The sequence below is a fragment of the Danio aesculapii genome, chromosome 12 (assembly GCF_903798145.1).
Source record: "Danio aesculapii chromosome 12, fDanAes4.1, whole genome shotgun sequence".
Classification (NCBI taxonomy): domain Eukaryota; kingdom Metazoa; phylum Chordata; class Actinopteri; order Cypriniformes; family Danionidae; genus Danio; species Danio aesculapii.
The window spans coordinates 46,155,575-46,171,276 of NC_079446.1; the positions used below are offsets into that span (position 1 = coordinate 46,155,575).

At 36.2% G+C, this 15,702-nt stretch overlaps 2 protein-coding genes across 3 annotated transcripts in view; one reads left to right on the forward strand and one right to left on the reverse strand.

The window, feature by feature from the left end:
• The window catches only part of dock1 (dedicator of cytokinesis 1), a 927,369-nt gene that overhangs the window by 698,374 nt on the left and 213,293 nt on the right, over positions 1-15,702 (reverse strand). The window lies entirely within an intron of this gene.
• Positions 1-15,702, forward strand: part of LOC130238984 (disintegrin and metalloproteinase domain-containing protein 12) — a 541,789-nt gene that overhangs the window by 51,250 nt on the left and 474,837 nt on the right. The window contains exon 2 of the mRNA XM_056470105.1: positions 7,562-7,665. Coding sequence (XP_056326080.1) covers positions 7,562-7,665 — 104 coding nt within the window. The remainder of the gene's footprint in view (positions 1-7,561; positions 7,666-15,702) is intronic.

The following is a 15,702-nucleotide window of genomic DNA, read 5'->3' on the forward strand; positions in this document are numbered from 1 at the left end:
CTAATAACTGATTTATTTTATCTTTGCCATGATGACAGTAAATAATATTTTTCTAGATATTTTTCAAGACACTTCTATACAGCTTAAAGTGACATTTAAAGGCTTAACTAGGTTAATTAGGTTAACTAGGCAGGTTAGGGTAAATTAGGCAAGTTGTTGTATAACAATGGTTTGTTCTGTAGACTTTTGAAAAAATAAATAGCTTAAGGGGGCTAATAATTTTGACCTTAAAATGGTTCATAAAAAATGTAAAACTGCTTTTATTCTAGCTGAAATAAAACAAATAAGACTTTCTCCAGAAGAAAAAAATATTATCAGACATACTGTGAATATTTCCTTGCTCTGTTAAACATCATTTGGGAAATATATATAAAAAAAACTAATTATTCTGACTTCAACTGTATGTGTAGTGTAATCAGTCCATGAGCAGCATCAACTGTGTGAGTCTAACCAATGGAGACTTGGAGCAGGTGTGTGTGTGTTGCATGACTGGATCTTGTAGTCCATATACCATATATTGTAGTTCTATGCGACCTGTGAGCTTACCAGCAATCTGTAAGGATTAGATCTCCTGTGATTATCACCACCATTATACAATGACTTGCCTTATTACCCTAACTAAGCCTAATTAACCTAGTTGAGCCTTTAAATGTCACTTTAAGCTGAGTATCTTGAAAAATATCTAATAAAGTATTATGAGCTGTCATCATGGAAAAGATAAAATGAATCAGTTATTAGAGATGAGTTATTAATGCTAATATGTTTAAAAATTAACCAGAAATTGGGGGAAAATATCATAATAAGTATGACTTCAACTGTATGTATATGTAAGTGTGAACATGCTAATACAAAATATCTAAAGGATCATGTGATATTAAAGATGTGCTGAATATTGTTTTGCATGAAAGGAAAATAAATTACATTTGAGAGTAAATTGCCACAGAAAGCCATTGCTTTAATCTAATAATACTTCTTACAGTATGTTTGATCAAATAAACAGAGCCTTGAGTCTTACAAAAACATTTCACAGGTCATATCGGACTCAATCTGTTTATCTGCTCTGTAACTTTCAGGATAAAAGTAATAACGTGTGTGTGTGTGTGTGTGTGTGTGTGTGTGTGTGTGTGTGTGTGTGTGTGTGTGCGTGCGTGTGTGTGTGTGCGTGCGTGTGTGTGCGTGCGTGTGTGTGCGTGCGTGTGTGTGCGTGCGTGCGTGTGCGTGCGTGTGTGTGCGTGTGTGTGTGTGCGTGTGTGTGAGTGTGTGTGCGTGCGTGTGTGTGCGTGTGTGTGTGTGTGTGTGTGTGTGTGCGCGTGTGTGTGTGCGTGTGTGTGTGTGTGTGTGTGTGTGCGTGTGTGTGTGTGTGTGTGTGTGTGCGTGCGTGCGTAAATGCCTCTGTGTTTGTGCATGTGTGAATCTGAGACTAAGATGAAATCAGAGCAAAAGTGAAGGATGACGGTGGGTCATCCTGGCGGTGTTTGCTTGAGTGTTTCATAGCGTCTGTGAATGTGCTGAGCGAGAGATTTCACAATGTTATCAGTGCTCAGTCTCTGCTTCTCATCACAGGGGAAACACTGAAATCAGACATAAAGCAGGGTTCAGATGACTAATGTACAGTCTGAGAGGAAGACACACACACTCGCTCGCACACTCAATTACATTCACTCACTCACTCTCACACACAAACACACGCTTACATGCTCATACCAGACGGTCAAACAGGGTCTAATCTGGAAGATTTTTTTTTTTTTTTTTTTAATAATGTATTTATTAAATTTTTAAGCAATACAGATACAACAACAAACAAGTTAACAGAACGTGGGGGGGAAAGAAAAAAAAATTAAATTAAATAATTAAATATAAATAAAATAAAATTAAAATTAAAAATTAAATAAAATAAAAAAATAAATTAAAAAAAAAAATTAAAGAGGGGGGCATTAATAAAATTTGCGATATTGCATATTCATGCACCACAAACCTTTATAAGATCTGACCTTGTTAAATCAACCCTCTGTGGATTATAGAGGTTATGTTTAAACCCATATATAACAAAAATGGATCCCACCTCTCATGAAATAAAACATCTTTGCCATGTAAGACACAAGTTAAGTAGTCCAGTGGTACATATTCAAGTATTACCCTGTGCCATAAAGACTTTGTAGGAGTTTTGTCCGTTATCCAGTTCAGGAGAATACATTTTCTTGCACAAAATGTCAGGAACTTGCAAAGTGTTTTTTTATGTTTGTCCATATTTATCTCGTTGAATATCCCAAGCAGCATATGCTTGGGGTTACCACCAATATCAATAGATAAAATACCATTAATTTCTTGTTCAATCATAGCCCAGAACTTTTGAATTTCCCTGCAAAGCCAGAAACAATGAACAAGGTCTCCTTCCTCAGTTTTACATTTCAGACACATTGGTGACAACTCCTTTTTAAACTTGTGCCTCCGTGAGGGAGAGATGTGAGCTCTATGTAGAATTTTCAGTTGCATTGCTTTTACTCTGTTACATACACTTAGGGACGTTGCATTTTTCCAAGCTTCCTCCCATTGATCATCTGTGATTTGTATATCAAGGGTCCTTTCCCAAGTCTCTTTCAAGGAGTCCGTATTTAAAGAGCCACAATCCTTAAGGACTTTGTAGAAACAGCTTGTTGAATTGTCCCTGTATGAAAAAAGTTGTCTTTCCACAACTGAAATGTCCTGGTTTTCGAGTATTGTAGTGTCTTTTTTCACAAAGTCTCTTAATTGCAAGTAGCGAAAAAAATCTTGTCGCGGAATATTATATTTATTGGTCAGTTGGTCAAAAGACATTAAAATATTTCCATCAAACAAGTCATGTAATGTAGTGAGACCTTTCAGTGACCAGACTTTGAATTGTGGGTCTTCAGTTCCTGGCAGAAAATCTAAATTATCACAGATGGGGGTAAAAGTTGAGGTGAGTTGAGATCTTCCTTCCACACGTTTTATAAATTGCCATGCTTTGATAGTACAAATCGTAATGGGATTATTGCAGGAAATTTTCACTAATTTAAGCTTTTTAAAAAAAAAAAGCAAATTTCTGAGAGGGATTTTACAGAGTGAACTTTCTCTGGAAGACTTTTGAAACCTAGTGAACTGCTCAGATGTGTCTACATAAGTCTACATGAGCAGTCAAATCTGTCTGAAAAAGCATAATTGGATGCCACTGTTATGCTGCTTTACATTTGACCTTTAATGTCCAGTGTACTGACGCTGTTTGTCAATGTAAAAGGTCTGCAAAGTTTCAAAGATCAGACTGGAGCATAATTAGAGTTACTGTCTACCAAATAAACGCAGTGATTCCTTCCACATAAGCTTTTATAGAGTTGAAGCAAATTCAAGAATGGTGTTCAATCCTAGTCAGTAATGTCTAGTTTATACACTCACCGGCCACTTTATTAGGTACACATGTCCAACTGCTTGTTAGCTCAATGCTTTTAGGCATGTAGACATGGTCAAGACGATCTGCTCCAGTTTAAACCGAGCATCAGAATGGGGAAGAAAGGGGATTTAAGTGTCTTTAAACGTGGCATGGTTGTTGGTGCCAGACGGGCTGCTCTGAGTATTTCAGAAACTGCTGATCTACTGGGATGGTTTACAGAGAAAGGTGCAAAAAAAGGGAAAATATCCTGTGAGAGGCAGTTCTGTGGGTGCAAATGCCTTGTTGGTGCCAGAGGTCAGAGGAGAATGGCCAGACTGGTTCCAGCTGATAGAAAGGCAACAGCAACTCTAATAACCACTCGTTTCAGCCGAGGTCTGCAGAAGTGCATCTGTAGTAAGTAAGCAAACGTGGATGAAGCGCGAGTGATTTACATGTAAAGTCAATGCAAAGATGCGATTAGACATCCTGTGGCGCAAATTGGGAGTTTTGTGCATTTGACGCCCTTCAGACTGAAAAAAGTGTGAGCAATGGAATAGACAAGAAAAACAAGCAGCTTATATTGGTTCAAGGATGGCGGCCGTTGGACTTGATCGAATTGAAAGACATTATTTGTGCTTTCCACGTAGGGCTGGTATTATGAAGTTCATGAAATCGATACATGTTTTTGTTTAACTCTTTCCCTGCAGTTAACGAGAGAAAACCAAAACACTTCCCTGCGACGAGTTTTACGGCAACCCGTGTTTTAGGTGTATTACGGTCGGAGAAGCCGCAACGCATTTCCTGAGTGAGGTACATGATGTGCGTCCTAAAAGTCTGAAAACCCCTGGTCCAGGGTACATATTTGTTGGTTCTCAAAAAATGTAGTCCTGGGCACATATTTCCAATGAGCTGGAGTTTATTTTTGACTGCAATAAATTATTAAGAACCAATTTTCAATAACCAAAATGCATGTTAACAAAGATCTTTGGTGGAACCGTAATCATCCACGTTTTTCTCTTGCATGCATTGTAAATCAAATATATGTATGCAACACAGAGAGGATGTTGCAGTTGTTTGTGAAGATTTAATGAAGACAGATACAGTAAGTTGGTGGCACGGAGCTGTCAGTGAACTCTTTTGTTTGGAGTAGCGTTCAGTGTGCTTGTGTTGTAAACTGCACTCTTAACAGCTTGGCCGTCAGCGCATAATGAAGTGTTTTCATGCATGATTAGCAAATTGCATTGCTGGTGTCATTCTTGATAAATGCTTAGAGCGTGTTTGTGTGTGTCAGTGGGTTCAGCGAGTGTAAATGTGTTTGTATTGTTGGCGTGTTTGTGGGAAACTGTATTGTCTGGGAGGAAACTAATTTGTTTACAGTTGTAAGAAATGCAGGCGCCTGTTCCAGAACTACTGTAGAGAGATGCGACTAACCAGGGAAAGCAAATCAAATGAATAGCAGGTTGAGATAAAATAATACAATATGAGAGAGAGAGAGAGAGAGAGAGAGAGAGAGAGAGAGAGAGATATTCAGGAAACATTTTTCTTATGCTCATTTATTAGGCTCCATTTATTTGATTGAAAATCCAATGAAAGCAGTAAGACTGTGAAATATAGAGTTTAAAATAAATGTTATAATGATAAAAATTGTAAATACTTCTGTGATGACAAAGCTCAATTTTCAGCATCATTACTCCAGCTTTGGCTGTATTTGTCTGTCTATTAGGGCTGCGCAATATATTGTTTTAGGAATGGGATCTGGAATAGTCAGATGGCAGGATCTGCAATGTCTGTCTAGTGAGGAGTGATTGTATAGTGGATTAATTGCAAAGGTTAACCACAATCAAGAGAGAAAGGTTTTCATTTGCATTCATTTTTCGGGGTCTGTGAATGTGTGAGCATTTTTAGAAAGTTTGTCGCTTTAACAAAGATGAATTGTATTTATTTACACAATGAACACTATTCAATTCAATTCAATTCACCTTTATTTGTATAGCGCTTATACAATGTTGATTATGTCAAAGCAGCTTCACATAAAGGGTCATAGTAAATAGGAACAGTGTAGTTCAGTTTGTAGTGTTTAAGTTTAGTTGTGAATGAGGGTGTATGGGTGTTTCCCAGAACTGAATTGTGGCTGGAAGGGCATCTGCCGCGTAAAAACAAATGCTAGAATAGTTGGCGGTTCATTCCACTTTGGCGACCCCTGATAAATAAGGGACTAAGCCGAAGGAAAAGAATGAATGGCAAATGTGTGCATGAGAATATTCATTGGAGTGAGAAATAAGATGTCTGTTTACATGCATATTTTAATGCATGGATAAATATGCATATGCATGGATAAGTATAGATATCCGTTATGCTAATGTACAAAATAAACCTGATTTAACGTCCACAAAATGGGATTGACGCGTCTTCGTTTATAATAATACTGACAAGCGGCTGTGGTGATAAAATGAAGCTAAAGTAAATCGCTGTAATTCATTACACACATGCTCTGTTTTAAAAACGATTTAAACTTGTAAAACTCACTCTTGATCACATTTGATGATTGATGATCACAGAGAGCTGAACAGATCTCTTAATCCCAGTTGCTCTGTGCACATCCTGTCTTGTTGATATGATTATACGCGTTACTACAGAGACATGTTAATACGCAGCTGTCAATCAATTCAGTAGGCGGGGAAACCAGACTCCTACTTCAAGTTGCAGTGGGTCTTAAAAGGGGAGGGATTTGGATCCTATTTTAACAGGAAATTAAAAAAGAGACTTATTGGCTTTATATCACCAGAATATGACTGTGGACACACTATATCTACACACAGTTCTGTCCAAACTGAGAGGATTTTCATCATAGGTCCCCTTTAAGGACAAACTCACGTAATTTTGACTTATTCTTTGGGACAACAAAATGTTTTGCTTGTCTAGTAAATGCTTCTTGATTTAGGAATTTGGATTTTTGGTCTAGAAACAAGGCAAAAACTAGTAAGAAAAGCATTTTTAGCAGTGCAGGAATAGATGCTTGCAGTTTCCAGGGAGATTGTCGTCATGCAAACCCAGTGTTTAAAAGCATTGATTAACAGTGTTGTGTTCATGGCGTCACTGTGACAGCCTGCAAACACACAAGACATCTTTACTGAGCACAGACTGGAGAAAGTCTTTCAGAGAATCATTTTAAGTATGCACACTAAAAATGCCAACTTATCCAGCATATGTTTTACGCAGCAGATGCCCTTCCAGCCGCAATCCAACACTGGCAAACACCCATACACATTTGCATCCACACACATACACTATGGCCAGTTTAGTTTATTCAGTCGATTGATTGATTGATTGATTGATTGATTGATTGATTGATTGATTGATTGATTTTGACAATTTTAACAAAAATATACAAACAAGTCAGACTAATTCATACATATTTTAAACACTGTCGAGGATAAAATACACAAAAAACCACAGGCTTATTTCCATTGTGGCCCTCGATATTCTTAAAAAATTAACGAGCAAATCATAAACGGAGTGCAAACATCATCAGCTCAGCACTCCAACTGTAAAACAACCACTTCTTAATTTCCCTTCTAAAACACTCTCAAATCAGATCTCTTTTAAAATCTTAGGCAAAACATTCCAAGAAACAAAGCTAGTATACTAAAAATTATTTCTACCTGATTCACTCTTACATCTACACGGATAAATATCCCTGCTACTCGCTCTTGTAGAATGACAGTGTACCTGACTAACTAAAACATAATAACTAAGAAAATATTTTGGGACCATTTTCTTTAGGACAGTGACTTTCTCACTGTCATTTTTTCTGGTCTTGGGATTTGTCAAAATGAAGTGAGTTTTTCATTAAAACAAGCAAAATAATCTGCCAGTAGCATAAGCAAAATGATCTTGTTTTCATTTTGCCATAATATTATTTTACTTAGCCCATTTGCAGATTATTTAGCTTGTTTTAATGAAAACTCACTTCATTTTGATATATAATTTCTATATATAACAAAACTGTATTTTTTGCTTATCTTTTATAAACATTTGCTTAGATTTTCTTTAGATATTTGGACTAGAAACAAGACAAAGAAAAGCATTCTTTGTGGTGTAGTGCTTAACAGGGTTATTTGGTCAATCATTGAATGTCTAGACTGATGTCAAGTGTGTTTTCTTGTCTTTTATTTTCAGCTGCCTATCCGGATCAACACAACACTTCAGAGCGTTATGAGGTGATTGAGCCATACCTGCTCATTGAAGGACAGCAGAGACCGGTTAGTCTCATCAAGTCACTGGTAAGTCTCTGGGAAATCCTAAAAGTCTCCGTTTTCAATGTTCTAGATCAATATAACGTTTACATCAGAACTCTGTTATTGACCTTGTTCTTAACATATGAGCGGGCACGGCCGTTAGAATCTTTTTGCCTCGTGACTTCGAGTCTCATTCACTTCCATTGATTTTTAGACATTAACAAGAGCTGGTTATGCTGCTTGATGTTGCAAACTCATATTTTATCATTATATTATTCTGCTGTGTCTGTATAGCAGTGGTGTAAAGTAACTAATTACAAATACTCAAACTACTGTAATCGAGTAGTTTTTCTCAGAAATTGTAATTTACTGAGTAGTTTTAAAAACGTGTACTTTTACTTTCCCTTCAGTACATTTTCAGTGCTGTATCTGTACTTTTACTTCTACTTTCCTTCAACCTGCAGTCACTACTTAATTTGTTCCTGTCTATGGGGATTAGAAAAATCAGTCCTGTGATTCCTGTCCAATCGAATCACACATAGAAGGTAAATGACATCATACTGAACAACCTCAAGACATGGGTGATTTATAAATGCAGCAAACTGTTTAAAAGCATTAAAAGTGTCCAAGAAGATGTCCGAAATCTTTGCATGCATTGACCCAGAGACCGTTCAGATGCATGTCACTGATGAGAAGATGACCTATGTTTACTGTCTGATGACCAAAATGGCCTTAAACACCCAGCAGGCACAAGTCATCAACATGACATCAGATTGACGTTGTATCCCAGCATCGTGGGGACATTGTTTTTTGTTTGGAAATGAAAATCGGTTTGATGTCAGAACTCGACATCTGGCCGATGTTAATGTCCAACGTCCGATGTCCAACCCAAAACCAACCAAATATCAACATCTAATGATGTTACAGCTTGATGTTGTGTGGACGTTACCACTATGACGTCTATTAGACGTTGGATTTTGGTTGCCATACCTGACGAATAAACGTCAGTATTTGACGTCAATATGATGTTGGTTTAAGATGTTGGCTCGACGTTGGATTTTGGTTACTTTGGTACTTTGGTTACTTTGGTACTTTCTAACACAACCTAAAATCAACCAAATATGAACATCATTTGACGTCATCATTGGACATCAAAATAACGTTGTACTTAGACGCTGGCTAGACATTTAATTTTGGTCACCTGACATCCCAACCTAAATCTAACCTAATATTAACGTCTTATGACGTTGTGTGCCTGCTGGGCAATAACTAGATGCACTACAGAATGTTACGTTTACACACATCCACAAATTGGATGTAAATGCATCAGCTTTCTACAGCGTAATACTCACTACTCTTGAGTACTTTTGAAAGGTTTACTTTTTACTCATACTTTGAGTAACATTTACAACAGATACTTTAATTCTATTTGCACTACATTTTTAGTCAAGTAATGGTACTTTTACTTGAGTGTAATTTTTCAGTACTCTTTCCACCACTGCTGTATAGTCATGAACACACTTGTTTGTGGTGCAAATAGTTTGAATGTTTTCTGCCGTATATTATTCCTAGTCGTTTCTCCCATAGGCGGCTGAATCGGAAGTTCTAAAACAGTCGCAAAAACGAGCGCACTTCCGCATCTGGGAATAAAGTCAATACAACTAAAAGAATAGTTCAGCCAAAACTGAAAATTCTCCCATCATTCACTCACCCTCCAAGAATATTTTGAGTTTCTTGTTTCAATTGAACTCAAAAACTGTTATTTAGAAAAAGCTTGGAAACCTGTACTCATTGACTTCCATAGTATTTGTCTGTCCTACTATGGGTGTCAATAGCTGTTTACATCCACCTATTTTTATGCTCATTTTGGATCTGCGCATAGAAAACGGTTGATGGAAACGCCAAGATGCTCATCAATTATGAAAATGCGTATAAAAGCCATACACTGAAAAAAATTATTCAAAGATGATTCCTTGGATTTACTCAATTTTTTACGTTAAGCGGTTGTAAACAATTTATTTGGGCTGAATTTAAACAAACAAATTAAGTTGAACATTATTAAATTTAATTTGTTTGTTTAAATTCAACACAAATAAATTGTTTGCAACAGTTTTGCATGCAACACTTTTTTCAGTGTATGCGCATAACTGAGTGGGATCAACTTTTAATTCAATAAGGAAAGATGCGCATGAACTTCGTTTGAAACACTTTCACAGAGCAAATTCCAGTCTGCGCCTTAAAGTGATGCGATTTTGCTATAAGAAATCATGTGATGATGATAATAATGTGTGTGAATGGACAAACCAGCAGGCTGAGCACATTGTAAAACATCTGATATGTTGTTTTGGTTATTTAAAATGCCTTAATCATTTCAGTATTTATGTTATTATATTATTAATGACCTCCAGAATAGTCAAGAGCATCTGTGCTCTGCATCTCACACTTTCAAACGCCACCATCGCGTTCATTGCGTGTACCGCAGCAAATTACGTTTTTACTTTTGGATATTTGGCGCCAGATAATCAGGAAATTACGATTTTGTTCTCTTTGACTCATTGTATGGAAACGCTGCTTTGTTTGCAAGTCTTTTATGCGATATTACAGTTCTGTACATGAATTTAATTAGCATTTTCGGATGGAAACACAGCTAATGGTTATCACTTTCTAATATTCATCAAAATTTAATGAAAGAAGAAGAAAAATAAAAAATAAAACAAAAGAAACTGATAAATGTTTTAGGTATTGTGAATAAATTAACATTTTTTTGATTGATTTATGCATTTAAACAGCTTGCAAATGCTATAAACGATGAAAATAAAAGTCATGAAACCCCAATTTTGAGCCCCACATTTGGAAAGCGCTACAAAGGAGTGCGTGGTCTTCAAAGTTTTAGTTTTATTTCATATGTTATAACAAATGCATTCAATTCATCATTACACACAAGACAACTAATGTACGTTATTCATGGATTTATGAACTCACCAGCACATCTAAATAGCTAGTGATTGCTATAATTTATTGCACAAATAAATGCACATCCGATTGAAATACTTCACTTGAAGATTGAATATTTATATGAATGTGCTGTTGTACCTTGAGTAACTTCTAAAGATTAAGTTTCTCTTTATATAAGTAATTGGGACAGTTGTATCACAATAAAATTATAACTTATTTTGTTGCACATAATTATTTTATTGTAAATCCTTACCTTGGATCAAAATAACTTCCCCTCCCTCCGTCTTCAGCATCTATTTTTTCTTAACCTGTCATTCAAATGAGATCAGCCAATAGCAAACCAAAACCATCCAATCAATTCCCAATGAACAAAATGAAGCCCCGCCCTACATTTGTTCTTGTTCAAGAAACCATTTTACTCAAATATGTCACAATTAAAGAAGCAAAAACTATTCGTGTTTAAAACCATGAAGGTGGGACTAAGCAGAAGCAGAAACTTTTAGTATTTAATAGCATGATTAACCTGTCATTAGAATGAGATCAACCAATAGCAAACCACAACCATCCAATCAATAATGTGGTCAAAATTAAGCCCCACCCTATGTTTGTTTTTGATCAAGAAACCATTTTACTCAAGTATGTCACAATTAAAGAAGCAAAAACTATTAGTGATTAATAGCATGAGGTGGGATCAACCTGTCAATCAAATGAGATCAGCCAATAGCAAACCACAACCATCCAATTGATTCCCAATAAACAAAATGAAGCCCCGCCCTACATTTGTTCTTGATCAAGAAACCATTTTACTCAAATATGTCACAATAAAGAAGCAGAAACTATTAGTGTTTAATAGCATGAAGGTGGGACTAACCTGTCAATCAAATGAGATCAGCCAATAGCAAACCACAACCATCCAATTTATTCCCAATAAACAAAATGTAGCCCCGCTCTACATTTGTTCTTTATTTTGACATATTTGAGTAAAATGGTTTCTTGATCAAGAAGCAAAAACTTTTAGTATTTAATAGCATGATTAACCTGTCACTAGAATGAGATCAACCAATAGCAAACCACAACCATCCAATCACTGATGAGGCCAAAATAAAGCCCCACATTTGTTCTTAATTAAGAAACCATTAAACTCAAATTTGTCACAATTAAAGAAGCAAAAACTATTAGTGATTAATAGCATGAGGTGGGATCCCCCTGTCAATCAAATGAGATCAGCCAATAGCAAACCACAACCATCTAATTGATTCCCAATAAACAAAATGTAGCCGCGCCCTACATTTGTTCTTGATCAAGAAACCGTTTTACTCAAATATGTCACAATTAAAGAAGCAAAAACTATAAGTGTTTAATAGCATGAAGGTGGGACTAACCTGTCAATCAAATGAGATCAGCCAATAGCAAATCACAAGCATCCAATCACTGATGAGGCCAAAATAAAGCCCCACATTTGTTCTTAATCAAGAAACCATTAAACTCAAATATGACACAATAAGGAAGCAAAAAATATAAGTGATTAATAACATGAGGTGGAATCAACCTGTCAATCAAATGAGATCAGCCAATAGCAAAACATAACCATCCAATTGATTCCCAATAAACAAAATGAAGCCCCGCCCTACATTTGTTTTTGATCAAGAAACTGTTTTACTCAAATATATCACAATAAAAAGCAGAATTTTGTAGTATTTAATAGCATGATTAAACTTTCATTAGAATGAGATCAACCAATAGCAAACCACAACCATCCAATCAATGATGTGGTCAAAATTAAGCCCCACCTTATGTTTGTTGTTGATCAAGAAACCATTTTACTCAAATATTTCACAATAACGAAGCAAAAACTATTAGTGTTTAAGAGCATGAAGGTTGGATCAACCTGTCAATCAAATGAGATCAGCCAATAGCAAACCTTAACCATCCAATTGATTCCCAATAAACAAAATGTAGCCCCGCCCCACCCTACATTTGTTCCTGATCAAGAAACCGTTTTACTCATATATGTCACGATAAAAAGCAGAAACTTATTTTCATTTACGCTGACTTTTAAAATGAAGCATGTTCAGATTCTGATTACATTTCAGTTCTTTTGAAGCATTTGATCTGTTTGGGAAACGGTGAACAGACAGGCCTGTGAGAACGCTTTATTCCTGGAGGGGAATCGTTGCGTTTGTCCTTAATGAAAAACATTTCTCAACCAATATATGGATATGCAAGACTTGCTGGACTCTTTTTAAGCCAATTTTAGTTTGTTAATATATTTACTTGGTGTGTGTGTGTGTGTGTGTGTGTGTGTGTGTGTGTGTGTGTGTGTGTGTGTGTGTGTGTGTGCGTGCGTGTGTGTGTGTTTGTGTGTTTGTGTTTGTTTGTTTATACTGGAGTTTATAAAAGCTTTTACAGACAGATTTTACATGTGTGCAGCCTTGAGCAACGATCGTAACGAGTACATCGGACCACCGAGGGATCTGTGTGTGTGTGTATGCGTTTGTGTGGGGATTCGCTATTATAATGAAAAGGCCATTGAACTACTGAGAGTTTGTTGAATTGTGGATTGCGATTTACATTAGACCCAAACTGAGCATTGTGTATTTTAGTGTAGTTGCTGTTATTTCTGATATGAGCTCTGGTATAAATTCTGATATCTGTAAGACAATGAGATCTGTGGAGTCAATCTTGGTTCAAATGCTGTATACTTGCAACATAAAAGAAAGTTTTGCAAACAAAAAATAAAGTATTGAGCAAAAGCTAAAAAAAAATTATGCAAATCTCAAAAAAAGGCAAAGGGAAAATTGAGTTTTGAGAAACAAGAAGGAATTTTTACTGGAGCAATAGACTGAAGCGACCCATATGGTGTCTTAGCTTTATATTACTTTTATATTGAATATATATCATTAGATGTCTATGGCAACAACCCACTCTCAGCCATGCAGATTTCATCTGTCACAATGTCTCCAGCTGACTCCATGACTCCGCCCCCTTGTCAATTCAGGGCCAGAAAGTGAAACGCACAGAAATGTGTAGTCAGGGGCGCTGGGGGGAAGTTAGGAAGATTCTAAGGGCCCATATATTTAGAGGGGCCCCAGAGACATTATCAAGTACACATTATCAAGTACACATACTTACACTTTAAGTAGAAGTTTCCTTAAAAGAAATATATATATATATATATTTATATATCTTTTTAGGAAACTTCTACTTAAAGTGTAGCTCACTTATTTTGGGAATGTCATTTTGTTCAATCTTTTTGGATTAAAGTGCTTTTTAATTAATGCTTTCATTATCCAAAATAATCTTAATCATTGTTTAGGACTTAATCAAAACACCTTGTTTTGGGTTTTACAATGATATAAATTGGAAAGTTTTATATCTATAAATGTAAACCCCTTTTTAGCATATTCAAACAAGAGGTATTAGCCTAGAGTGATGTTTAAACTCCTAGAATTTGTGCTTTTTGCTTTGTATTTAATAGGCCTGTTCGTTTTTATGTTAATATTACCCTCTCGTTTCCCCTTATTTCTCTCATGCGTTTGTAATATATTTAATTCATTATTCCTTTGTTGTTTAAACATGAACTAAAGTTTGTAGAGACTGTATTCTGTTTTATTTGTAAATTTTTTGTTGTTATAAATAAAAAAAAAAGTATGATGACGCCATGTGATCAGTCATCATGACTGCAGCAACTTTGAGCCCCGAAGTGTCCGGCTGTCCGGCTTGATGGCTCCGTTTTCAACTCCGCCCCGCCTGCGCTCGGCTAATCTCGTTGATCACCGGCTGCTGCTGTGCTTCATGTCGAACGTACCTATTGTCATTTAACCTGCGTGTCTAGGTTAATGTTGACAGGGCAATTTTTTTTTTTTTTTTAAGTGGATTAAATTATTGGTGGGGACATTTCTATGGTCGGTGGATATTGGTGGGGACGTATCACCTCCGCCCACCCTAAATCTACGCCCCTGGTGTAGATACAAAGGTGTACGTTTTAAAAAGGTACCACCTCAATATGGAAGTATATTCTGGACAATTTTCAAGTTCACATTTTCCATATGTGGATGCATAAATTGTGTCATAATCCAAATGTAATTGCAAATCCCATTTCGCTTTACCGAATGCGCAGTGACTGCCACATTTCAAATGAAAAAGCAAAGTCAATTTGCAAATGCATTTCCTGTGTCTTACAAGCTATGAGCCTGACAGATCTAAATTGCAATATTATGTTCCTTGGACTGTTTTAAGAAGCTACTTAAAACTCATCTTTTTAGGATTGTTTTTAATTTGTGATATCTCTTTTGTTCTTACTTTGTTTTTTGTATTTTTTATTGTTTTACTGTGCTTCGTTGTTTTTACCTACTTGTAAGTGCTTTGGGTTTTAGAAAAGTACGTTATAAATAAAATGCATTATTATTATTATTATTATTATTATTATTATTATTATTATTATTATTATTATTATTATTATTATTATTATTATTATTAATTGCTTCACTTGCTTTTTCTTTTTCTCTGGGTTGTGCAAGCAGCCTGTCAGAAGTCGAATGGAGTCGCAAATCCTTTTGCATTTGAATTTGCCTTGTCTACACTGAAACCTGCCATTAAAACGACAGGGGAGGGGCTATTTTATTGGGCGTGTTTGTATTGGGAAGTGACGTCACTCACAGTCGCCGTGTTTACAGTTTTAACAAACTGAGGTAATCAGTGAAATTGTGTAGCAAATTTTGACACTTGCACAGCAGATTGATGACAGATTTCCTTTAACTTCGAATCCGTTTAATTGTGGACTCGTTAAATGTGCTTGTGGCCTTATCGAACAGCACAATCAGTGATGTGGTCTTCGCCAACCGAATTGAAGTTACCGACAGGGTTTTTATGAAGGACAGAGCTAAAGGACCAGGATGTCCTTTGGTGGAAACACCACTAGAAATGATCAAGTACTATGTAATGTGGTTACTCCTGTGTTCATCTTGCTCGGCTGCGTTGCGTATCCGAGTCAGGAACTGCGATCATGCCATCTGCAGTTCCGCGAAGGACGGTCACACTGTCTGTGCTTCAAACTGGTGCGCGTCTTGCATAAATAACAGCTTTTGCATCATTATTTTGTAGTTTTGTTATCCATAAAGAGCTTTG